We start from the raw sequence: 26,403 nt of genomic DNA, 5'->3' as shown, positions 1-26,403 counted from the left end.
GAAGGAAGCTGGTACGCATTCCTTATTTTCTTCTAGGGCGGTAGGCTTAGGAACGGGAAACCTCTACGGGGGATTTGCAGAAAATATTTATGTTGTTATTAATGTTGCAGGTTTTCCCAGAAAAAAAATTTGTGATCTAATGTTTCAACTCATTTGTCCTGCAGGATCAAAGACTTGACGGACTCTCTTCCTAATAACGTAACCTTTTCACGAACCTGAAAGATCGTTAACTTTTAATTTCCATCAGGGGCCGAATATGCAGACGACACCTCCTGACCCCAGTGTCCTCGGCCTCGTGTGTGCTCTCCTCTACCTCCCACCCTTCGATTGCACCGAATATTATCTTACCATCAATGAGTTTAGAAGGGGCGTGCTCTGGCATGGAAAGGGAAAACATGACGTATTTGGCAGCTGCAGCTACGCTGAGGGGGGAGCCTCCCCACAATAAAAACAACCAGCTGAGTTTTGTTCATAATCCCAGATTCCACTGCGCATACACTTCTCTTGGCTGGATGGAGGAGCGGAGGGGTGGGGAAAACGAAGAGCTGGATGGGATGACAGATGGGAGGGGAGCAGGCTCGAGCTGGGGGGATTTACGTGACATCGAGGAAAGGCCGAGGAGGAGAAGATTTGGAGAGATATTCTGTAGGGCTACACGGGCCGATGGGTGGAAAATTTGACGGGTCAAAATTACAAATCACTTACAGTGTTTTCTGGCCTTTCAGACAGCACTGTCTTTATTTGTCCAGGTCTTAAGATATCCGTCTCTGACATTTCTGCTACAAACCCCAATACAACGGAGTTCAATGGAATTTAATATGCGGTGCTCTCAGCACTGATGAATTATATTTTAAAAAAATCAGCTTTACTACACAGCCGTCTGTCAGCTATTTTCTTAGGACTATTGCTTCATTAGAGAGTAGTTCCAATGAAAGGAGTAGTTCCAAGGTCTGTCTATTGAGACCTTGTCGTGAACAGAGAAGGAGGTTGTTGCTGTTAATTTTTTTTTATTTTTTTCACTTCTGCGAGCAGCACAAATCAAATTCCATTCAGGTCCCTCTCTTGTATTGGGGCGTTGGCAGGAAAGCCGGAGATGCACATTTGAAATCTGCACGGCTAGATACTATTACGGGAGATAAGTGAGAAAATAGGGATATTTCTGTTTCACTTGAGTGAACCCAACCTTTATATTTGACAGATGGGAGAGCCAGTGGAATGAGTAAATACGGAGCAGACAGTTGAAATGGACGGGAACTCGATATTCTCACAGGGGTGGATCTAGACATTGTGTAAAGTAAGATGATCTTAGCCGATGATTCACCTCACAGAGTTCAAGGCCAAGTAGGTTCCAAATAACAGACATGCATGAGTGTACATACGGCAGAGGACATATATTACTTTCATGTCCACAGTTATTTACACCTTTTAAATTTGAACCGCGGAGCAGTTAGCCAGTCTTGGATTGTATATGTCCACATTTAACCCAATATATTTAAGTCTGTGGTATTACATTATGACAACAGGACTGTTTGTCAGCACTGCTAAATGCCCTTGAGGAAATATTTTCCTTGTAGGGCGTGGAAGGGGACAGGGGCAGGAATTCGCATTGGGCCTGATCTTGTGATGAAAGAAGGGGGTGTGAATGGATGGGACCTAAACAAGTCACACTGTCCCTTACAATGGATCGTGACAGAAACTGAATTCAAAGGACACACTGTAAGTGAACGTGATGATGGACAGCGAGAAGGACCCTGGACGGACCTGGTGCTCATGAACATGTCCCATGCTGTTTAGAGAAAGACAGCTGGGGGAGGTTTTCGCTGCCCCACCCAAACCGTGAAAGACAAAACAGTGTGAAGTGATGCAATTACTACTGCTTATGCAAACCAGCTGCGTGACCTTATGGGCTGTGTGAGATCTGAATTCCGAGTGCGTTAGAGCACAGACGTAAGTACGTGTGTGCATATGTGTGTCCATGCGTCTATGTTTCCGTGTTTGGAAACCCCCTTACTCTTTCCACTCACTCTTAGGATTGATGTTTTCCTATTAAATAAAATGAGGCTGAAAACATGACAAATTCATAAAAAGTTGTTTATTTTTTCACGTTAAATCCAATTTAAACTACAAGGTGCTAGTAAAATGAAACAGTCACACTGGAATGTTAGCAAGTGGGAATCAATTTGAGACATCCCATTTATATAGCACAATACGTTTCCTAGTTCCAGTTCAAGAAAAATAAAATTTATTTCCTCTTGAATTTTATTTCTGGTATGTCCGTAAAAACTGTTGTCACCTGAACGTACAGGCCACATAAGGACAAGAAAATGTCACAGACTTTGGCCACTGGATGCTTCTCTCTAACAGTCATAGCCCTTGGGCATATTTCTGTATCGTAATTGACCTGGATCAAACATTGTAAAGGTGCCACAAAGTACATTTTTTTAGTACAACATAAGCTATGAAATGAAATTCTTTGGCACTTAAAATGAACATAGCAAGTTTGCCTACACAGAATAAAAACAAGACAAAGTAGTCACCATACTATACACACTGCTCAATAGAAAACTGATAGTAAAAAAGAGCTTATACAGTATATTGAAAAGAGAATAACACTGAAAAATGTATGGCCAGAGCTGACAGTAAGAAGCTCTGCGTCTGAGGCCTTTATGAGTCTGTTGGTCAGTCAGTCTCACGATTTTCAGCAGTGGCTATGGAGCCGCTGCAAAGAGGCCTGTTAACTTCGTGATTGATCTCACTTTGCAGTTTGCAACGTCAATACTCAATCATCCTCATCACGGTGAGCGACTGTAACACGGTGAGCCATCACTTTGTCAACTCATTTCACAAAATTGTACACTTTTCCTGGCTAATGTCACATGCACACTCAAACTCATCCCTCACGCAGCGTGATCACAATCCCTCCCTCCTCGTCAAACATGCATACAGTACATACAGTAAGCAAGAAAAGCTTAGATGCATGTATAGATATATACAGTCCATGCACATTACAGATGCAAGTATATGTTAACACACACATGCAGGATTTGACAGCAGCACGCACACACACACACGCACGCACACGCACGCACACACACACGCACGCACACGCGATCAATAACTCAATCAGACAAACACGATCAGAGCCCAATGGATTTTCTCTCTGAGAAGTTTGTAAACAGATTTCATGGCAGATTGATTTGTTTCCTCTCTGTCTGTCATGGCTTACCAATAAACCAAGGAACAATTTCATTTATGTGCTTGTACTCTATTTTCTAGTGGAGGATTTGGCTGAAGCTTTAAACCTGACAACAAGCAGAGACCCCGCTGGGTGTTGACAGCACATGGCTGTGACTCCAAAGGTTGCAGTCGTCATGGGAGCCGGAGCTGATTGATGCTAATGTACGATCGCTTCCCACCCAGAACTGCCCATCTCCCGTCTCTCGTCTCCAGCCTGACTGCCGTCAACACCCCAGGGACTGAGCGTTTCATCGTCATCAGCATCATTCGTCACCATCATTATCGTCATCATCAGACTAGTTTTTCCTGATGTTTGTTGAGGCACATGGCCAGAGGAGGAGGCAAGGGGACCATTACAAGAGGGGTGTTGATGAAGGAGATTGTTCTAATCCCCGATGTCCACTTTGCTGTGTGGTTGGGCAGGAGAGGATTCAGAAAAGGAGGTGAGTTCTCAGAGGAATGTGTTTGGATTGGTGTGTTTGTGGGAGTAGCTCCTGGGCTGCAATACTTTGTGGACTATTTCACAGCTCGGTGTCTGCTGTCTTGGTGGTGGAGTGGCCGTTGGTGGGAGGAGGAGGCTGGGTTTTGGCTGCCTCAAGGGACTCTCCATTTACACTGGGTTTCTCCTGGTTGTCTGGAGGGGGGTTTAGGGGGGCCACAGATAGAAGAGTGTTCCCCTGGTTCTCCTGATCTACTGGATAGCCCTCCTCTGCCTACAAACACAGAACAAATGAACAACTCATTATTTAAAGGCTAGATGGAAAAAACCTGGGTATCAAGATACTTATTGGTTGTAGGCAGGGTGAAATAGCTGCAAAGCAGCTGTCACCTCTTTTTTATACTAATGTAAAGCATGCTAAAATGTTTGAGAAAGAGAGCGCAGATGTGTGTATCCGTGTGCACTGGTTAGCAGCCTCAATGTGTACATTGGACATGTGTATTGACGTCTCCATCTCTGACACGGTAGGAGATTGGAGTCTACCCATACATTGATTCAGTGTATTAAAAAGGAGAAACAGCCTCACTTCATGTGTTCTATGGGTCCTTGTATAAAATATTCTGAGTGTTATTATATTTGATTTGATGATCAGATACGGTTCTGTCAAGTAAATAGAAACACATATGTACACAGATGCATCCATTAACTCCCACAACCTCCCACTAGCACTTCAGTACTAGTGGGAGTAATAAAACAAACCCTCTAATGTGGTCTCTATCATGTGATATTTTGAGTGGTGCAGAGAAACAGCTGTGTCTAGCAACTAGATGAAACAGCGAGCTCAGATGAATAAAGCAGCAGAGAAAAGGGCGTGGGTCTTTCTTTGCGCAATCTCTCTGATAGCTAGCCAGCAACATTCCCTAATTAAAACACTGGCAGCGACTGAATCAAAAGTAAGGAAATGGTCCTGTTTTCATTTCAGCTGTAGTAAGACATGAAACGTACCCAAGAAAATCGATGCCTAGTGTGACTGAATCTATAATGACAGCTGTGAATGCAGACACCCACAACATATGGTGAACAAATTACATATGTATGATAAAACACGCCCGCAGGTCCCATGTAAGGTCACTCAGACCAGTGTTACAGTAAAAGGATTTCAGATGATCAAATTCGAGCCACTGCAGCAGTGAGCATGGCTGACCATTATGCAGTGTCTGCAGAGAAAAAAGGCAAAAATCTTTTCAATGATTTTCAGTTCATGGGCCGTGTGCAAAATGATGTACCAACTCAGGTCGAGCCAGCGTGAACATGTAAGCCAGAAAGTAAGGAAATAAGGTCCATAGTGGCAACATACAGTACAGGATATTGTACATCTGCTCTTAACAGAAAATGTGAAAATGTGCTTACCAGTCTCACTTCCTTGGTGTCAGACGTGCGTTGGCATTTGAAGTAACCTGCAGTGATTCCAAGGGCAGCAAGCAGACCAGTGACCAGAATTCCGACAAATACCGAGGAACCTGAACCCGATTTCGGGATTTCAGTCTTTGTCACACCCAGCTGAAAACAAATCGAAGAGATGAGATTGTGGTCAAAAGAAGTATGTTTGTGAATTCATAGTATTTGAAACCATACAAAATCGTTATTCTCAAGTTAAGCCCGAGTAGAGTCACCTCAGTCATCCATGAAGTAGGCTGTCAATTTAGGTTCTAGTGAATTGTTTAATTTGACTTGCAAAACACAGGAGAACTACAGTAGTAACCCAGGTTAGGATAAAATAATAAAGTTCATTTCAATTTTATGCCTTGCAGTGAAGGACTTGCCTTGCCTCATGAGTTGCAGGGTTAATTCACCTCCACACCATCATATTCAAGGTGGTGGCTTCTAGTGCTGTCTTACCTTTTTTTTCAGTTGTTCACTCTGGAGTGCTCGAGCCAATGTACCCAACATAACTGCAGGGGCAATGAGTATTAGAAATATATGAGTGCTTAATAAAGCAGGTCTTTGCATCGTTTTGGTGCAAAACCATACTACAAGAATGCAGCATAACGTGTGACAAATAAATGAAACTGTGAATTTGCAAGTAGATTTTTATACATATGTCATCAATACCCACCATCTTTGCTGGTTACCAGCACTGTGTTGCCATCTTGGAAGATTTCTAGACTACAGTTTTCCATGCGGCAAAAGTTGTCAGCGTGCTCCTGAATAATGCTTTTAGTTGCCTCCTATAAGAAAGGATTTGTATGTCAAAAGGGATGTGTACAATACATACTTGTAGTAATTTGCAATAGTGGCCTGAATAAACTCAAAGGAGCAATGATGTGAAATGTGTATTACAATATAATTAAGTTTAATAACAGATAATTTTCACTTCCTACATATACAGAGACATGTGGGCCAACAATCAAATGTGTTTTCCTGAATTCTCCCAGCTGACCATCGGTGCACGTAGGCCTTTGTGTGCGTCATGGAGACAAAAAGCAATTGGGTGGAAAACTTGCGGACCACACCTTCTTTTTCCTACCTTAACACTGTGCAATGATATCACCTCATTGCACAACTTTAGGGTTTGTGACTTGGGAACACTCTTCATTTTCTGGAATCTGATCCAGACAGCTCTCAGTGTTCCCAGAAGACTACTATGACCAAACCCTGAATCCTCAGTTAGTTGGGAGTGAGCCCACAGCTGGACTCTGCTGTAACATCCAGATCTTTGAGGAAGGGTGGAAGACACTCAGGAAAGCTGAACTCGAACGGCAATATCGCTACCTCGGAACCTCTTCTCTTCTCCATCTGTCTGTGTCACTTGTGACCCATCACATGTTACTCTCAGGAAACCTACATTGTCTCATATTTGCTTTCCTTGACTTTACGCCACGTAAGGTCAAGGAAAGCATGGCATGTTGTGTCACACCCATGCCCAGAGTTCACATGAGGTTTGGATTTGAATAAACACATTGTAACAACACAAAGGTCTCGTTCGATGCTGAAATAATGTATGAAGAAGGAGAACGTGGGTTTGTTTTTTCATATTTTGTCCTATTAGACACTGCCTTTTATAGTGACTGATGACTTGGAGATGTACAAAGGTATGAAAAAAAACTTTCTTATTTTGAACTACTGCTTTATTAAATTTGCTCCACTGATACGATGGCATGAAAGACCTTTTATCACGGTCTTTCATGCCATACACTCACTCTTGCCTGCGTTTTGAACTAATCATCAGCTGGCTAAGGCCTCTGGCACTGTGGCGCATGTTTAGTTTCAGGCTGGGTTGGACAGATGACTTCTGCAGCTGGTCGTGGCTCCGTGGATGTTATAGTAATGACCCAAATAGAGGCTAAATAAAGTATGCCAACCGGGATCAGACCTTGCTGCTTTGGCTCTGTGCACCTGAACTGACATACCGTACAATGCAACAATCAGTTGGATTTGATGTGTCAAAGCACAAAATTAGGATTTAACATTGTGATTGAGAACTATAATTGTGTAGTAAGATGGCTCCAAATAGGACATTTTCTAGAGATATAGATATCTAACTCCTTGTCTTCCTCTTGTGACAAAACCTGAAAACACCTCTTCGGTTTATTCAAAGCTTTTTGTAATATAAAAAACCCACAAATCGAAGCCACACCCTTGCAATCCCTCCTTTTACAATAAGGACCTCAAAGGAAGAGAGGAAACATAAGCTGTCCTCTACATTTGTCTCCCACCAGGAACACCGTCTCAAGATTTACAATGCCCGAGGAATGTCTGAGAAAAGATCTGCCTTTATCAGGGCTATATTTCCAACTGTAGCTCTTTAAAACACATTAATCTTCTTCTTAGTAGAGTAAGCCTCTTCCTCTGGACCCAAGGTTTAGAAGGCCAGATTAAGGTCTTGGTAAAAAAGAACGTGTCACTAGATGGTAACTGGCATCAGCCCTCTGTCTAATTTCACTGTTGTCTTAAATGTTGCAAGGCAGAATCTCAGCTGTTGATAGTTTGATACTGCCTGAGGTTGGCAGGGAGGAGATGAGCTGGGCTACTGTAACAAGCTGACTGACACAAATGTGGTGGTAGGATGTATGGATTTATATCTTATGAGAATATTCTACTTTGACATTGATATTGAAATGATAAACCCGTACTCACACAGTCCTCTGTTGCTACCACAGCCTTCACAGCATTACTTTCTGTGATGTTCTCCTTTAGAACACACTTCACATCAAGCTGTGGAGACAGTAAGCCAGGTCAGATAGACAAATGAGGTCAGGAGAAGAAAACACACTTTGCACATATGAATGTAACCACTACCATTAGTCTTCCATTGTAAATGCAGTTCCGTTCAAAACAAATGCGTATCTTTTACTTAAATAATTGAAAAGTTGAAAAGTAGAAATGCACCATCTGGACATGGTACAGGAAGGTACTTACCACCACTTTTTTAGCAAAGAGGGACTCATCTGGGGACTCAGTGGCTGTAGGCCTCTCATAGTCTCTGACAAGGCTGCCAGGAGTGGTCCCTGAGGTTCCTGAGGTGTCTCCGCCCTGGCGGTCAGCATTAGGTGTAACGTTTAAAACAATTGTTGTTAATGGGCTATTTCCAGGAGATGCAGAAGTAGCAGAGTCCGCACCACCAGCGACAGTGGGAACGGGACCCACACTGGTGGCAGCAGTGGTGCCTGGAGCGGGAGCACCTGTCGCTAAGAACACAAGCGACGGACAATGCTATTACACACAGGCACATACTAGATGTATGTATAACCTTTATTTAATCAGGTAACCTAATATGTCAAGGTAGCATGATAGACTCTGTTAGAAGTGGATATAGAGCAAAGTAACTAAGAAAGAAAATAAGAAAATCTGAACTTTGAAATAACTTCTCAGAAATTCCCTTGTAATCGCCAGGACTCCCATGTTAATCTCAAATCCCATTTATCAAGGCTCCTACCAGCACTGGCGTCTGCAGCTGGATCGGCTGTAGATAAAAATATGGCATCTGTTGTTATATCAACTTGACACATCACCTCATCTGCAAGGAATGGAGAGCAAGTGAGACAGAGAAAGAGAGAGAGCGAGAGAGAGAGAGAGAGAGTGAGTAAGTATGGTATTTTGGGATGAAATTTCAAGTACACACTCAGCGGAACGAGTGAATGAGGTCAGGGCAGGAGTTTGGTTTGAACAGCTTGGTCATGCCCAACCCAAAGATTGCCAAAGCAATTTGGCATGTGTGCTCAGGGGCTCTAACTAATTAGTAGTCCCATATGGGCTAATTCTCACCGTCTGCAGTTTATGCAAATAAACCGCTCAGTCAAAAGGTCACGGCCTTTTGACTACACACCCTTCCTCTGGAAGAAATCCTGTTTCTGTAATAATCTTGGGATTAAGTTGGGTGGTGCAAAGACCTTTCTGACATAGCAAGGTTAAATAAATAGGAAAGCGTTTCCCTAATTCATTTGAGTTGAATGGATAGATGGCTTGCCTTGGTCGTATGACCTTTTGAAGTCTGAGGTCCACTGTCAGATGAATATTACACCAGGTAAATATCCGTATTAATAAATCGATTTGTATTTGCAGATAACTGCAAACCTTCTCCCTCTTGAACTATATGTTGATTTACCCAGCTAGATGATGTTGTTAAGAGTTCCCTGTTCGGTTAGAGGGAAAGCATTTTAACTGGTGATGTCTTGCTACACCCACACACAGACACACAGAACTCTTTCTAGTACAGCATCACCCCTGCGCCCACTGCCACAGCCATGAAGGATAACTAAAGTAGTATCAGTGTGCGGTCATGCCCACTAAACTTTTCCAGTATAAATCAGAGGCTAACAAGGACTACAGCATTGTAAACTAATTCATCCTGCCACTTCGTTTCTTAACACTCCCCTCGGCATGGAAGAAAACCACTATAGTGTGTAAACAGTTTTACAATTAACCAAAACTATGCCACAATCAGAGGGAAAAAGTGTTTGGGGCACCACTACCAATTATTTAGTTGATCACATTTATATAAATGCAGTGGATTTGGACGTTTAGTGTGCGTTTGGAATCCTATAAACATGACTGACTTTAAAATACTGGAATAAGTTCCAAGCTCCTTGCAGGAATATTAGCACCTCAAACAAAAGGTCGTTTTAGATCATTTTTTCCCAGCTGGCAAGTGGCCACCATGATGATATGTGTCCAGCACTGTAGACCAGGCTCTCTGACATATGGTTTCCTCCCACCGGTTGTTTTATCTTGACAGTGGCATCAACTGGCCGAACATTGTCCAAAGGTGGTCATATGCTGCATTTTAACTGGTCTGACTGGGCATAAATCCTAATGTTTCGCTGTGCTGCTAGAGCCTTCAAATAAATTGCCTTCAGCTTGAGCTGCTATGTTTAGTAGTGCAATAGTGTGGGGCAAGGATGTTTGGCTTCCACACCACTGAATTAACCTAGTACCTCAGTTTATGCCTCATATGTGTAACAATTTTCTCATGACAGATAGTATCCATCAACTGTTTTTAAAATTGATAGATTGTCTGAGCAGTTGACGATTAAGTGCTGACTGGAATAAGCATGATGTACCCTCTCAGTTTGTTAAAAATATCAATCACTGTACTAATGGGTTCTCTTGTTTTAACGGACGTTACGTGCACAGACTCTGCACACATACAGATATATAAAGTACGTACTGTATATGCTCATGGATACGGATGCACAAGGACAGACACGTACATAGACACCATCAACTCGCTTTAAAAGGTCCCACGCTCAAACTCTTTTCGCTACGTTATTAGAGGTTTATACACAGTAGCACTCCACCACTGTGGACACAGACTTCTCAGACAGCTGTGTCAGAAATCTCACCGTGTTTCCAGCCAGGCCCCTCAGCATCAGCACGAAGCCTTAGGACATCTTGTCTCAACACAAACACTGAGGAACACACATAGCACTCCTACTCCGCAAACACAACCTTGGTCTCTCTCCAGAGAGATTTTGATGGGCTCAGAGAGCACACAGGCAAGGCTGCAGACTATGTAAACTCTGGGTTCAAGTAAATCCTGCTCTACATTACCCTCTTCACTACTGGGCTACATCAAGTGGATTTCCTGCCCTGGCTGTCCTCTTTGAAGCTCTCCGTCTGGTTGTTCCAGTCTTTGACGTAGTGTGTGGTGTGTGGCCATGTCAGATGTAGAAGAACTAAATCTCAGGTTAAGGAGGGGGTACGATATGGGCGTGAGTGACACTTCAAATGCTGCCTTTTTTTTTTTTTGCCAGTGGTTGGACAAAATAACAGTCACTGTAAGGCAGGACAAAGGCAAACATTTTACCAGCAAATGACAACTGTAATTTGGTGGATCCTTAAAATGTGTTACAGCGCCCTGCTAATAGAATAGTACAAATAGCCCATGCCAAATGCTTTGTTCTGTCTAGGAAGATTTACATAACTGCACGTTATTGTTGACTTGTTGGTGGAATATGTTGCAGCTACTGATTTGCTGACCCAACTGTATTTCATGTACTTCACCAGGGGAATGTAAGCTACTCCTAAAGTCAGTTACGCTGCAAACATGTTAGATATTGCGTCCATAAATAAAGCAGTCCTAATCGCTTGGTAGATTGTCAAGAACTGCACAACTGACTGTGGTGGAATATAAATGGATAAATGGATAAATGGATTAAGAAAGGTCATAACTGAATTGACAACCCTGTTTTGCACATCACCTCCCACTGCTTGAATTCCAGGATGGGGCTGTCCACACTCAACAAAAATCCCATTACAAGCCTGAGATAGAGACAAACACATACAGATGTGAGGGTTGCTGGGTGTAACTCTACATCGGGTCGTAAACCATATATTTCCAAGGTATTCTGACTATAGTTGACTCAGGGGAGAGCAGGAAAGACAGACGATAAGATGGAGATGGAAACTGTTTCTTATCATCAATTTACATATGAAAGTTGTTTGTAAAGCCAGAGCCCGAATTTTTAAATTTGGCTCTGTTGCCTTCCTGACAAGTTCCTCCCTTGTCCAACTTCCTCTTTCAACTCTCCTCCTCACTTGGGAAAAGCCCTCCAATTCCCCTTTATTCACTGTCAGAGAACGTATAATCACACAACTAGAGAGTGCCTATAACTTTCTCTGGAGGGAATATAGACATCAGTGTAAAATGCTGATACTATTGTGGTAAGAGAAGGGGAACACACAGACACAGACACACACACGCGCATATGTGCGCATGTATATGTTTCTTTAACGTTTGTTGATCCTGCGGTGTTCAGTTTGAAATATAGTTCCAGGTCCAATCCTGTAGCACACAGCTTGATTTCAGCATCCTGCACTGTTACTTCTCTACTTCTAAATACTTGCTTTTCCCTTCTCAGCCCATGGAGCGAGAGATCACGAAAACAAAACTTCTTACATCTACGATTCTAAGATCATCTGACTGCTTGTGTTTCTTGACCTTCCGGACTTGTTTTTTAGTGATGTTGCCGCGTTCAGAGATGTCAACAATTACTCTGGCGACTGCGATGTTGTCATAACAGACAGAACCGAAGGCTAGAGCTATAAAAAAATAAAACTAAATAGAACTGTTGTTTCTCTCTGTACGACCTTTAGAAGGATTTTTAGCACTTGGTTTTGAGACCTCTGAGTGATCCAGTTTAAAATCCTAGAGCTCACCTTCAGCTACAACCGAGGCACAAGCACGCTGCAGGAGTGGATTGTCAACTGCACACGAAGCCCTGCCTTGTCTTTATCATCCTTCACTATGCTTCGTGGGTGTGTGAATGTGCGCTTGGGACACGAGGGTAAGTATATTTTGAAGCACAGTCTTGTCACTGACTACGTCCCTGCCTCACTCGTCTGTGTCACTCGTAAACTTTCCCATCCTGCTGCCGTAATTGCCATCTTTTGCCCTTCCTGCTATTCCAGCTCTCACATCTGAGGAAGAGTGAGGAAATTGCAGTGAAAACAAACACTGTCACACCTGATTAAACGGGTGCAGTCAGAGAGTGTGAGCACGGGGACAGCAGTCCTTTACTTGTGATATCTGAGGATAAGGCCTGCTTCCTCTCTGGGGAGACTGGGGAAGAGGCCTGAAGGAGGGAAGAGTGGTGCAGCTGCAGCAAGTCTCCTAAGGGAACTTCTTCCCTCCCTGCATATGTGCTGTACGGTCAGAGAGCGGTCAGATCCGTGACATAATGTTTAAGGGGCGTAAGGGGGTGTGTAAAGATTCAGAGCTTCGGCTCGGAATCTTGGGACTTGCATTCGTCCTCCACCCAGACCACTGAGACAACACCTTGGCTGTCATCATGAGCCACACCCTGCTCTCGTCACCTATCCGTGTCCTCCGCTTACAGATGTCCACAGAGGATGCTGAAGTCTCCCCTCACTCCTTTCTTTTCCGTCCCTACCGGAGAAATGTCGCCTTAGACTTAGACTTTCTAGAGTCAGGGATTCTTAAGTCCTGCGGACCCTTAAAGGAATTCTGGGACTAAAAAATGAACTTGATAGCCAACAAAGATGGACAGATGAGATGTAGACTGCAACTATTAGAATCGCTTAGTCTGTGAAATGTCAGTAAGGGAAAACAACACCCATCACATGTTTCAAGAGCCCAAGGGGAAGTCAAACCCAAAGTCGTCTGTTTTACACCGAAATAAAACTGAGAAAAGCAGCAAACCCTTACATTTGTGAGGCTGGAGGGACTTAATGTTTGGCATTTCTGCTTCATAAAATGACTGAAATGATGAATCAATTATCAACATTTATAATCTGTCAATCAACTAATCTATTAATCAAGTAATTATTTCAACACCAGATGAGACATGATCCTTTGTCTCCCTGAAGGCTAGAACACCAGTTCCCGCAATGGCAGGAACACTCTCCTCCGGGACCTAGTGTGATCCCATAGCATACCATATATATTACATTGTCTAACTTCTGGGACTGTATGAAAAAAAATGAAAAGACAGGCACCACTTTACTACTACTTGCTACTCCAGTGACAACCTGGAACAAAATAAATCCCATGAGTACACCGCTCGGGTCCCTGAATGTGAGAACTAAAAAGGTTGACTTTTTCCACCCTGCCCACACCCCTGGTGTTTTTAAACAAAACACAAGATAGTTCTGAAAAACAAAACACAAAAACCCTTAAACGGAACGTTATCCGTGCACATCCTATAACAGGATGCGGCTGTCACAGCACGCGGCATGCAGTGACCTCTTCTAACTGCAGAGGTGAACATGCTGGGGGCTACAGATAACACACACCAGCGCTGCAATACAGACACACTAATGGGGACGCGGCAAAGGGACTGTCCTCTACGTCTCGGTGGCTTGATGTGATAATTTTACTCAAGACGTTATTCAAGCCTGAATTTTTCTGTTTCCTTCCCGCACTATGTCATTGGGCCACTTTTAAAACCCAAGATAGGAGAACAGCCGTGAGAGGGAAAAGAAGCAAAGAATGAAAAGGTAACTTTATGATTGATAGCAGCTACCGATCCCTAATTTACTCATTAAAATAGTTTCAGCGGGGCAGTCAAACTTAAAACCTGTGCTTCCTAAAGAGTCCGTCCATTTTGATAGCAGATTAGAAACTGGAAACTCCAGCTGCTCGGAGGGGCGTGTGGCAACAAGCTGCTCTCCTACCTGTGTCAGAACTTGGACCGGGCTTCCACGGCAGATGCTGATTTCAGCTGCTGTTTTCACATGAGACTGTGTGGGGAGAGGCTGTAAAAGGATAATGAAACCTAGAGCCCTCATCAACCTGCTTCTGACAGGATTCAAGATAAGCAGCTAAAGTAGGAGAGGAAGGCCGAGAAATAATCGCAATAATCTAACTGCCTCCCAGATGCGGCTACAAATAGACGTACAAATGGACGTAGTGTCCAAAAAGACTTGTTTTTTCAATTAATAAGTATAAAGCACGGCTTCAATGACATGCCTTATGCTGAAAGCTAATTACCAGGAGCAATTATTCTTGCAGTGAAAAGGCCTGAGCCAAGGCTCATTAAAGTGCTTTTATTCCTCAGGGTAAACAGCATACCCCTCCATAAAAAACAGCCCTTCCTGGTTATCCAACATACACTACGTGCTCTATGCGCCGATGGCTTTCTGCTGGTGTTTGGCATGATATCACAAAACCTGGGATCAATCAGCGTGAGGAGGATCACTGAGCTGTTGCTCAAGTTTTAGTTTTGAGCCAGTGTGAAAAAGCGGGGATGACACAAGAAGCAGAGGGTGCTTCCAAGTTCTAGTTGTGGAATTCACAGTATATTCGTTGGGCTGCTCATTAGCTAAACAAAGGGGGATGATTTGGATCTGAGCAGTGATATCTGGGGTTTCTCGGCCTCAGTGCCACTTGAGCCGCCAAATTTTTCTGAAAACGAAGGAGAAACAGGAGGAATAGCCCTGCCCCCCCACGCTAGTAAAACTCAACAGCTGTAAAATTGCAGCAGGGTGCCAGGGGAACATGAAACAATAAGCTCACCAGAACAGCAGTAATTGGAAAAGGAAGATTTGAGTGCTAGCACAGCGTCTGCTTTTCATTAAGACTGTTTCACTCGGTAAATATTGTTCCTAGACGATCTATTTCTCCGAGTCAACTCCTTTTCCTGGATGACCATTTAGTTAGTGGCGACAGTGGTTTTGTTTTCTTATCATTTATATGTTTTCTTTGGGATAGAGTCAGACTCAAAAGAATATAATCCAGAAAGAGAAAACACAATTTAAAAACTCCTTCCCTTGTTATGAGGCTTACGCTGATGGGGGCTAGCAGATGAGGTAACAGAACGGACACTTCTGACTGGCGGTATTTTTAAAATATTTGAAGGATTTCAGTCGTAGACCGACCTGGCTCTTTCCTATGTGGAAATCACCGAAGCAAATTGGCAGTTTGACAGAGCCCAGGCTCCAGGTTTAATTACTCAGAGAGCTCATGTGGCACCTCAGCCATAACTTGGGGCCCCGAGTAGACACACACCCTAGCCTGACATAAGATCACTATCTGCCAAGGCTTACATAAAAAGACCCACTCCCTCCAGCAGATGACGTGAATCAAACCTCACCATCACAACGTGGGTCTGAAAGAATGCTGGTCAATAGCTGAGGGTCATGAGAAAGAGTGGCAATATTTTGCCCATGTTTAAATTGGCAGGGTGAAGTTGTCTTTGCACATTTTGTATGCAGGGAAATATGGACGCTGAATTCTACTCTCTGTGGAGCCTGGGCTGTCCTTTTTAAAGGTTTAAGTGGGACATTTTTTCACATTTTCTCTGACAGAATTCAGTAGTCCATTAGTTCTTATGTCTCTTCTTCCTTTGTATTCAATCAGCCTCCACGATTTATGCCATTTTGAATGGCTTGTATCAGTGAAGGCCACTTAAGTGTGTGCTGTACAAAGGACCGCTACTGAGCACTGCCGGCTTTGCGCATGTGCACGCACATGAAACACATGCACACCGAATTTGGAATCTCCTAACCACGCGGAAATATCTTGGTTCAATGTGGAATATTCTTACAGCAGTTGTCACGGCTGCTCCGCCTGAGGCCCCGAGTTAACAACAGAAACAGTTATTGTTGATGACACGCTGAAATGAGCAAGACAAGATGTTTTTCTCCTTCTCCATAGCAGATTTAAAGCGTGGGTTTTCCCCCCGAAATGTTGAGAGAGAGAGACGGCGTATAACATACTCCAAGAGCCATCGAATGACATCATCCAACATTGCAGTACATGCCCATTTCAGTTCTACATATTTGCACAATTGCATAACTGCTGAATAACAGCCATGGGAAGTAGGAGCATAAACGGAATCGGCCTGTGCCAGAGAGTCAGGGTGACTGCAATGCTTATACGCCGTGACAAGGATGTTTGCTCCGATAAACTCAGTCAAGCACATTTACTAGTAAAGTGCATCAAAATCTCTCTTCCTGTCACTCTTGCATCCTGCCTTTCATCCATCTTCTTGCTCTTGTTTGGCTGAATAAGTGTTTCTAAACTACAAATCTAAACCAAGCTGTTCTTCGGCTACAAATGTTACAAATGTTACTAACTGAGCTTTAGATACGCACAACCAGAATTTTAATATATATATATATATAATATTGTCAGTGATTTTCAGTCTATGATTTTCAGTCATAGACAAACTGAGAGAATTTAATGGTGAGGCTCTTGTCTTTTTTGCACAAGTGCTACAAAGCATGTTTTTAAGACAGGTCTGGGATCAACTGCCTCACTTGCGGGGCTGATGGCACCACTGCCAAATCTGATGTGGCATTGATCAAACTTCCCGATCCGCAGTTGTTCCACAGCGAGAATAAGACACAATAAGGCAGGAGCCGTGCACTGGCACGCCTCTTTATTTATCAGGATCCAGTGTCTTGACAAAGAGTCTTCTGTATTTGATTAAGACAGTCATAAGGGAACATGAAACATTAAAAATGTCTGTTTCCTTGTCAGAGAATATTGACGTCATCAGAGCCAGACCTCTGACCTCTATACCACTGCAGCCGCATAGTCCTACGTTGTGAAAAGAGTCAATGAGGAGACAGAATGTTTCTTGTGACTTGGCGGGTGGCGCAAAATGGACCAAAACATAAACAGAAAATAGCCATGAAAGTATGCGGATGATCAACACAGACTGGTAGAACCGGCAGGATGTAGATCCAAGACATCCTTACATACTGTATGTTTAACTCTGAGATTTTGCATCTTTGTTTTTCAGAGCTAAATGTGACCATGCCCCTGCAAATTCACAATTTAATGCTAGTTGGACACAAGTGTAAACAATGTGGCAGGACTGTGTGATCGGAGGACTGCTGTTGGACTTCAAACAACACCCTTGTGATATTCTTGAAGTAGAAATCAGAAGCTGTCTGCTAAAACCTTTAACGGGGGCAAGGTTGGGGCCGATGAAAGATCCTATTTCAAACAGGATTGTTTGTTCACATGTAAAACATGTAATCTGAGTGTAATTCAGACACCAAAGAAAAAAACTATGCCCTGTTGGCAATATGCAAATGTGACAAAAGGCAAGATGGGCGTGGTTGTAATAATGTAATAATTGGGAATGGCTAAAAACAAAGTCCTAATTATAGAGATAATAATATAGTAGAATAACATGCAACAACATTAATAATCAAAAAAAAAATTACAAAGCTGATTATTGGATGTGTCTTAAAATGTTGTCCCTGTGTCGAGGTTTTGATTTCTTGGCGGGGAGTGCCCGGAGTAATTAGATTGCCATGTAAATCTAATTACCATCTGTTAAGATGCTGATGCAGACGGTATGTGGTGTGCCTTTTTATTGTGCAAACTGCGAACATATTCCGCCATCTCATGAACTTTTCCCTTTCAAAGTAAGCCCGTGGTTATTTTCATCAGTCTGGAATACTCCTCCTCGTCTTCCCAAGGTCACTCCTAACATTTACTGCCCCCGTGCCCATAGATGGGGCCTAAAGGCTCTGCAGAAGTCGTTATACTGGGCTGAACTAGAGCTAGTCCTGCTTTACAACCGGCGAGGAAGCAACACCATCCAAGCCATACATCACCCTGCAATTAGCATCGGGCCTCAGACCGGTTTTAAGTGGACTGCCCAGTGGGTCCACACACATCCACACGATCGCACGCACACACACACACACACACACACACACACACACACACACACACACACACACACACATTTATTTACTGTTTACAGATCTGTAGGGAACACAGTTGAGGGGAACTATTTTTGCTCTCAGTTGAATCCACATGTGTTATGTGGTCGCTTTGTTTTATGTAGCACACATGCAGCTTACACACAGTCACGTGTACTTCAAGTATCTTTATAACTCACTGGAGACACAGTCATATACAGAGTACAAAGCAATAGATAGGACCAATCTGATCCTATTTTTTATTAAAGATATACATTTATGTATTTTGAGACTATATTGTGTGTTTGGTTTTAGTCCTTTTACACACATTCAAACACATATTAGCTCCACCCACGTGCACTGCAGGATGTAAAGCATAATTATTCTAAACTGCAACTTTCCACTCCTGAGCAGACCCTTCGTGTCTGCAGCCGCACCACTGCTTACCATTCCTCTTTGCATCTGTATGCACGCTCATGGTGGAACACATCAAAGCAAACCCCCTAAGTAGTGTGTAAAAAGTCACCGTTCATGTACACATACGGAAACCGAATTTTACCCACTATAATGTTAGAGACATTTTCATACAAAAACGAAAGAACATCAGAAAAATTCAACTCAAGCAACGAAACTCTGCGTGGAGAATACAATAATATGAGAGTGAATTAAAGTTGCAAAAGAAGATACCATAATTAATCATTTTGAGAGTACTCACTGCAGAACAAGACAGTGCAAAGCACCAGAACTCCAGCCATCCTTCTCCAGAGCCCATTCATTCTGCACACGGACACAGCCATCCTCTTTGGTCAGACTCAGCGCAGCCGGTGGGACCGTGTGGGAAAGTAAAAAGTGCGGTAAGGGAAGGTGAGTGAGTGTGAGGGCAGGGGGAGGTGGGAGTTTCCTGTGAGGTCTGAGTGAGCGAGACAGACAAGCAGGATAAAGCCTGGCTTGTGTTCTGTTGCTCTTTATATGGCCCCACTCCTTCAGTCTCTCTCTCTCCCTGCTCTTTCCACACCCCTTTTCTAACTGCCTACCGTTAACCCGTTTCCCCCAAAATAACAGTCTTGGCTTCCTCCCTTGTCCTTGTGTGCAGCAGGCACTGGAATGAGATAGTGAGATGTTACTGGGTGAAACTATGCATCTGGTCGGGGCCTTATCTATGCCGTATTTTTTGTTTCCTGGTGAAAAAGTTGGCACTCTTGCACAGAAGTTTGCACAGTTTGTGCACCAGCAGCACAGCTGCTTCTGCAGTGCGGCAGCCGTGGGTGCAGTACAGGAAAGTTTCAAGTGATGCTCTGGAAGACGAGGTACAAATACAAGCTGTTTCCACTGATCTGTCTATGAGAAGAAAGTAGAGTGGCTCAATAGTTATGGATTCAGTAATCCTATGTGAGTAAACATTCGAAATAAATAAAAGCTAGTTATCTGTAACACAAAAGACTTCAGCTTGACTTAGTATTTGTTCAAAGGTGTTAAAGATGTTAAGTCTGTCTTAATTCTGTTTTTTGTTGATGCACCTGGTAAACAGGAAGCACTCCTCCTGCCTCCTTGTGTACATACTGTAGCTGAGAGGCCTGTAAAAGCACATGGCGTCACACAGAACGCTGGGCCACAGTGTTTGTGTGTCCCTGGACGGATGACTAAACAGCCCGTAGTGAGTCATCCACTGAACCGCTCAAGTACACATGCACACTTGCATGGACTGTACACACCTTTTCCAAATGCAGTAACACACACACACACTGACATCATAGGCAAAACACACATGCTATTTCGTAATCGCACCACATCAGCAGAGAGTGACGAACTGTTACACTGATGTGCGGTGTGTTGGAAGAGTGTGATATTGGGTGTTCACCATTCATGTTCACACAGAGATGTGCTGTTCCAGAGATCAAGGCAGGCCACATCTGGAAGCACTGCAGTCCCACCGCTGGGTTTTTGAGGACTGCTTGGAGGTTTGCTTGTCAAACAATGCAGGCATATGAGGCTGAACTGAGGCAAGATCAGGCTGGTGTCTGGATACGGGTGCTCCTGCTGGTCACCTTGTTTGTTTCAGTCCAAATAGTTTTTGAGGTTTGCTCAGGGCCACTTGAAGTGACATTAACAATTAATAAAACTAACATTAATTTGACATGTTTAAAGTAAGTTTTTACTGTTCAAACTCTTATTAAAAAGTGAAAAAACCTGAAAGATTGATACTTCAAGTCCAGAGTTTCTAAACATACCTGATGGGAGTCAGTTCACTTGTTTCAGTGATTCAGAATTGTTTTTATTTACACTGTCTACCTGTCAGTCAAACAGTTGTGTTATATGAATGTGACTGCACCAAGTAGGGAAATCTGCAGTATCCCCTAAGAAGCCTGGCCTTGACCCAGCTATTCCAAAAAAATTTAGGCCGATGTCTAAGCTTTCTTTTGTTATCTAAGGTTTTAGAGTAGGTCGTTTTTAATCAGATACTGTCCTTTTTAAACCAAAACAATATTGTTCCAGTCAGGGTTACGTGATTTTGACACTGTCAACCACACGATTCTCCTAGATCGCATGAATGCTAGGTCGACATTTTGATTTGACTCTTGATTGGTTCCATTCTTACATTTCGAACAGACCCTTCAGTGTTTCCATTGGCAGCTCATCCTCCGCACCTGCAAATATTTCACGCGGGGTTCCGCAGGGTTCAGTTTTAGGTCCACTTCTTTTCTGTCTTTACATGTTCTCATTGGGAAGAATCATCCAAACTCATAACATCCCTTTTCACTGCTACGCAGATAATAATCAGATCTTCCTTCTCCTCAATTTCCCAAATCAGGCCGATGTAAGTCGATTACAAAGCTGTCTCCAATATATTAAGACTGGTTGGCTCATAATTTCTTTCAGTTAAATGAGGATAAGACAGAGGCATTTCCTATCACCCTCTGATCTAATATCATCCAGGCTGGATTACTCTCCCCTTCACAACCAATTCAAAATGATGCTGCCTGGTCATTAACAAGGTCCAAGAAAAAAGACTACATCACCCCTATCCTTGCATCCTTACACTGGCTCCCCGGTCATTTCATGATAAACTGATCCTTCTAATTATCTACAAATCTCTCCATGGTCTCGCCCCTACATACAGTATATCTCATAAATTCTCACCCCTTACAGCACGACCAGACCCTTCAGATCCTCCCACCATGGCATGTTGGCTATGCTCTGTTTGTGGAAAGAAAAAGGCAGGGGGCAGGGCTTTTTCTGCAGTGGTTCCTTGGCTCTGGAATATCCTGCCGGAGGCCATTCGGCAGGCTGAGTCTGTTACTGCACCTTAAGAGCCACTTTTATTCTCTGGCTTTTAATAGTGTTTAACCTTTATTTATTTTTATGCGATTCCTTGGGTTTTAACTTGTGTTTAAACTTGTTTCTGTTTTAATGTTGTTTTATTACCACATCTGTTATGCACGTACATGTCTTTATGCTTGTATGTGTGTACACATACTGTATGTCTGTCTTTGTGAAGAACTTTGGAGCAAAACCTGTCAGGAAGATTATCTTTGTGTAGTATGGTTAACACTTATTTGAAAGTGAAGGAAATGTCTGTTGACGATGTGAGCTGAAGAATGTCAGCTGAAGAATCCTGAATAGCTAAACCAGGCAGGGGGGTATTTCTGAGGGATTTTACTTATATCTCATATTTGCCCTTCCTTCTTTTCCTCCCCCATCTTTTAGTCACCCTCCCTATCTTACCATTTAACTTATTTTGGTTTACATGCACAAAGAATCTCTGTGTAGTGAAGGGGGCATTGCCAGGACATCACGAGGAACAGCACATGGCAGCAGGGAATCTGACCCTCAGGGACCTGTTTGGGTTTTTTTTCGTAGGGGGTTTTGCTGTTTTGTGGGTCTTGGAGCCAGATGGATGGAGCAATCATAGGAGCAGGACTGACATGTGATTGTACAGGCTAGCAGGCATAAATATGTGGGTAATATTGGTTACATTAAATGCTTATATTAAAATGCATGAATTTGAGAAGACTGCAGGACATCCCGTGGCTAAGTTGTTGCTGCTCCCAATAATAGTCTTCCTGGTGGCCTTATTTCCACTCTTCTGTCTCTCTGCCCAAAGTGTTATGCTTCTTTATTCTGTATCATTCTTCTGTTCTGTGGCATGTCATTAAATCAAATGTTGAATAACGGATTACTTTTCCTATAGACTGCTGTATAATAATAGTCTTTTTTGTGAGCCTGCCCGCCATTTATTTATAATCATTCTGCTACAAACTTAACACCTGTTAGCAACCAAAACCTTCTTTCATTCTTCACCTTGCTAATCTTGTTAATTCTTCATTGTTTTTAAGTGCAAACTGAGAAGAAGCTGATGAGAATGTAAAAAGACTAGGTCAAAACCTAGTACCTGGCTGGACCGTGTATGGTCAATGTGTGAAATTGAGGACGTAGTCGAAAACTGTTGTGGAACTGCTCTAAACAACTACTTTCAATGGAAAGTAGTTAATGCCTGCTGGAAAAGTCGCTAAATGTCACTAGATGACATAATACGCTACTTGGCGCCTTCATGATGTCGGCGCAATATATTTTTCATTCTGCCTACCGTCAGCAGGTTTCAGCTCTTTATCTGTTTGCTTCTCTCCTACTCTCTGTGCTCCCATATACTGAATTTTAATACAGCCGAAATTTCCAGATAAAGCTGTTCTCATTTACATGTCTTTCTGTTTCTGTTGTCAGACAATGGAACAAGTATGATATAAGGATTGAAATGGGGCCCATTAAGACTGCATGTTAACCAGCAGTGACTTCCAAGCCGTTTCCGAGCTGCTGCTCTGCACCGCTAAAATCCTGATTTTATAAGGGAAAGCCTGACCTCATGCTAGTGGGGCAATATTGCCGACTCTCTTCTCCAGAAAGTAGCTAAGGTTTGTCCAAAAAGTGACTAGATTTTTCACTTGGTGCTGTTTTGAAAAAAAGTCGCTGAAGGGGTCTGAAACGTCAGTAAACCTTGCAAGAAAAAGCGCTAAATTGGCAAAACTGCCTGTAAAGACCCCCTCTGATGACGCAATAGAAACTGTTCACGCCAATTAATTTTGAAAGAGCAACAGCCAACGGGGAAGCTCCAACACTCGGCCAGCTGACAAATGGTGTAACTTCATCACTCAGTCAGGGACATTTGCATTTGCAAGGCTGGCCTCCAGCCTATGACAGTGGGCCATTTAGAGAGCTCAAAATGAGGTAATCTGTGACAATATAAAATGGCATCTGCGCCACAATCATGAAATCTGTTTGTTAGGATAAAAATGCCAACAAACATTACTGGGAGTTGAGAGGCTTTCCTGCTTTCCTTTTCATTACTGGGACTGCGGTGTGAAACAGGAATCCGAGTGCAGAGGGACTCTATTGGAGAGGTTTCCCAGGCATGGACGTCAGTGATGAGTTGACCAATAGAGTGAAGGAAACAATGAAAAATCCTCCATCCTCTGTGTGATGACACTGGCGGTACTGCTCCGTTCAGTCTGATGGGCCCCTCTCCTCTCTCATCATCCGGTTGACTTACCCATCCATCGCCACTCCTGCATCTAAATTCCTCTTCTGTTTCCTGCCATTCGACTTGTGCACCATCTGTGGTAATAGCCAGGCATCCACCCTGCCATGTGTGTCCAGATGTGTGCAGACAGACCCAGTGATGACCCCAAACCCATGAAAGATAAATGTGGAAATGTCTTTATATTCAGCTTTAACCATGTAGCTTGTGCTACCTTGATGCCCTGCCTTCCATGTCCGTTACATAAGACTGTGTGAAACAGGACAGGGTCAAATGTTTCCGCATCATAATGACGGGACAGTACCAGTCTCTCACCAACAGAGCTGTGTGGAAAGAGAAATACAGGAAGACATAATGGAGGCAGCAATATAGAGTGACACAACAGCCAGACCTGGAGAAGAATACTCTGGAGAGTTGATCGATGTGAAGAGCATATCCCACACGCTCCACTCTGGTGTACCTCAAATGTGAGAACGATGAGGATAGACCATGTTAAGAGGAAATCTAATGGTGCTGGGTTTAGTTAAAGCATTCTGGGCCAAGCAGTTAAGAACTCCATCCCACTTCACCAACAAAAACCTAAAAAAAAAAAGAAAAAAGAAAACCTCAGAAAGAACAAAACCTGCAGCCACAAAGACAGCTTTCAGGACATGATGTCACCATAACGTAATCTTGCCACCAGTGACAATTCCTATTGCAGAAAAAAGACTGCCAGAAGAGAGAGAAACAAACAGGAAATATGACTGAGGCATTAGCCTCTTTTGTTATTACATCATGTTCTGGGAAACCCAAAGAATGTTTCTGTGTAAACAAGATTTTAATACAAAATACTATTGGCTACGTGCTGCAGGAACAATGAACTGAATATTTGATACACGGTCTTGATAATCTTGTGTAGAGTCAGAGAAAATGTCCCTCTCTTATTCATTTAGTTCTGATGTGCATGACCTGCTTACTTTAATGATTAAGAGGTATGTGTTGTTGTACTTTCCATAACAAAGAGTGCAATGCCAAATTCCTCCTTCTCCTCTCCTTCTTCTCCCACCTTTAACTCTCCTTCATTCTCTCTGTTGCCTTGATCCCATGCAGATGTTCTTCTTTATGACTCCCCTATGGTGAAAGCCGACTCCCAGTGTTCATAAAATCGGTCCCACGGTGCCAGCTGACCCACTCAAATGCGCAGCGCACGCACATACTTTGTGCAACAGTTTCATGGGCACACAGTCGTGCATACTCAGTCTTGGACACATATGTTGACCAACATATGTAACATACATAACACATACATAAGACAACAAGGGAAGTTAGTCAACATAGCAACAATTGCAACACTTTTTGGAAAATCCCAGCTCATGTTAATAAAAAACCCTCACACACATCCACACACGCCCCCCTCTCTCTCCCCCTGACTCTGTCTCTTTGCAACCTCTCCTTTGAGTCACTTCTTCATCCCCAACTTCCTCGAGTCCTTTCCCTTGTTTTTTTTTTTTTTTTTTATTTTATGAAAAGGGCAAACTCTACAGGCCTGTAACTAGCCCTAATTGGCTCTGATTGGGTGGCTCGGTAGACATCTTGAAGTGATTTATGCTCAAGGTTGAGAGGGTTGTGAAGGTTGGGAGTGCTTTGGGTCTCAAAGATACTCAGTCATAACCCCAGGAGCTTTAAATCCCCGATCCAGATTTTCTTTGAGTGTATCTATTATGGGTCTATGCATACTGATGCAGAAGATGCATTAGAGAGCCCTTGCAGAGAATGAGACCAAGCATTTGGCACTTCAAAAGCCGATTCGCCGCTTTTATTCCAGTTATTGCAATTACATTAAGCAATCATTCATTACTCCTTAACGTCCAAGTTACATAACTATTCTGATTTCTATTTGCCACAACAGCAACAAACAAAGAGGGCAAAGAGGGAGAGCAACGAGGACAAGAAACGCAAGAATACAGCCAGATAATTTTCATTAATGCGTTCAACATATTCATGTTTTCCAAAACAGTCCTTGTTTTGATGTCAAATTAACAACCTAACTGAAACACAAGCTCTGCATTTGTTTGAATGACTTTCAGGACTGTCCTTTCATCTGTCGTGACCAACAAGAACCACAGTTGCAGGATACCAGATGAGAGCACCACACTATGGTATTGGTATCCTGTACGTGCATGAAGTGAAGGTACATGAAATTATATTGCTCAAGCAATAATTAACAGTTGTCTAAACAGTCGCAAGGTCCCGTTTCATGTGGTCTTTGGCTTCTCTCGGGCGGTATGCTTCATTTTACAAGGAATTTGATCACAAAGCTATTTCACACTTGAGCCATGAGATGGCACTACAAGACCAGGGCTTTTAAAACCATCTCGTGCCCATCACACAAGGAAAAGAGATTTCTGAATGACTCGACTCTGCACTCTGGTGGCAACAGGAAAAACTAAAGATCTTCTTTAGTGTTACAGTTCCTCAATTTCTTGCCATGGAAAACATCTTGAATTGGCTAATGTTATGCCGTGGACCTGTCAAACTGTCAAAATGTGGTCAACATGTCATAAGTTGAAGGAAAGATGAGAGGCAGAGGGAA

The 26,403-nt window shown here is 43.0% G+C and overlaps 1 protein-coding gene across 1 annotated transcript; it reads right to left on the bottom strand.

Moving 5' to 3' along the window:
• Positions 1–2,072: 2,072 nt before the first annotated feature.
• Positions 2,073–19,256, bottom strand: si:dkey-261h17.1. The gene is made up of 8 exons (XM_040152631.1): positions 19,017–19,256; positions 8,613–8,693; positions 8,096–8,364; positions 7,814–7,891; positions 5,793–5,904; positions 5,576–5,628; positions 5,087–5,236; positions 2,073–3,950 (listed from the first exon to the last, which is right to left on the bottom strand). Exons 1-8 carry the CDS (start codon positions 19,096–19,098, stop codon positions 3,759–3,761), a joined length of 1,017 nt encoding a protein of 338 aa, XP_040008565.1. The 5' UTR covers positions 19,099–19,256; the 3' UTR covers positions 2,073–3,758.
• Positions 19,257–26,403: the final 7,147 nt, after the last annotated feature.

Source organism: Xiphias gladius, chromosome 18, assembly GCF_016859285.1.
Source record: "Xiphias gladius isolate SHS-SW01 ecotype Sanya breed wild chromosome 18, ASM1685928v1, whole genome shotgun sequence".
NCBI lineage: Eukaryota > Metazoa > Chordata > Actinopteri > Istiophoriformes > Xiphiidae > Xiphias > Xiphias gladius.
This window is presented reverse-complemented; position numbering and strand designations above follow the sequence as displayed.

Excerpts from the sequence above, each read along its gene's own strand:
- si:dkey-261h17.1 (XM_040152631.1), bottom strand. The coding sequence starts at position 19,098 with ATGGCTGTGTCCGTGTGCAGAATGAATGGGCTCTGGAGAAGGATGGCT. Across the intron at positions 7,892-8,095 it reads TCTTTGCTAAAAAAGTGGTG|CTTGATGTGAAGTGTGTTCT; the intron begins GTAAGTACCTTC and ends CTGTCTCCACAG. Across the intron at positions 5,237-5,575 it reads GTGAACAACTGAAAAAAAAG|CTGGGTGTGACAAAGACTGA; the intron begins GTAAGACAGCAC and ends ATTTGTTTTCAG.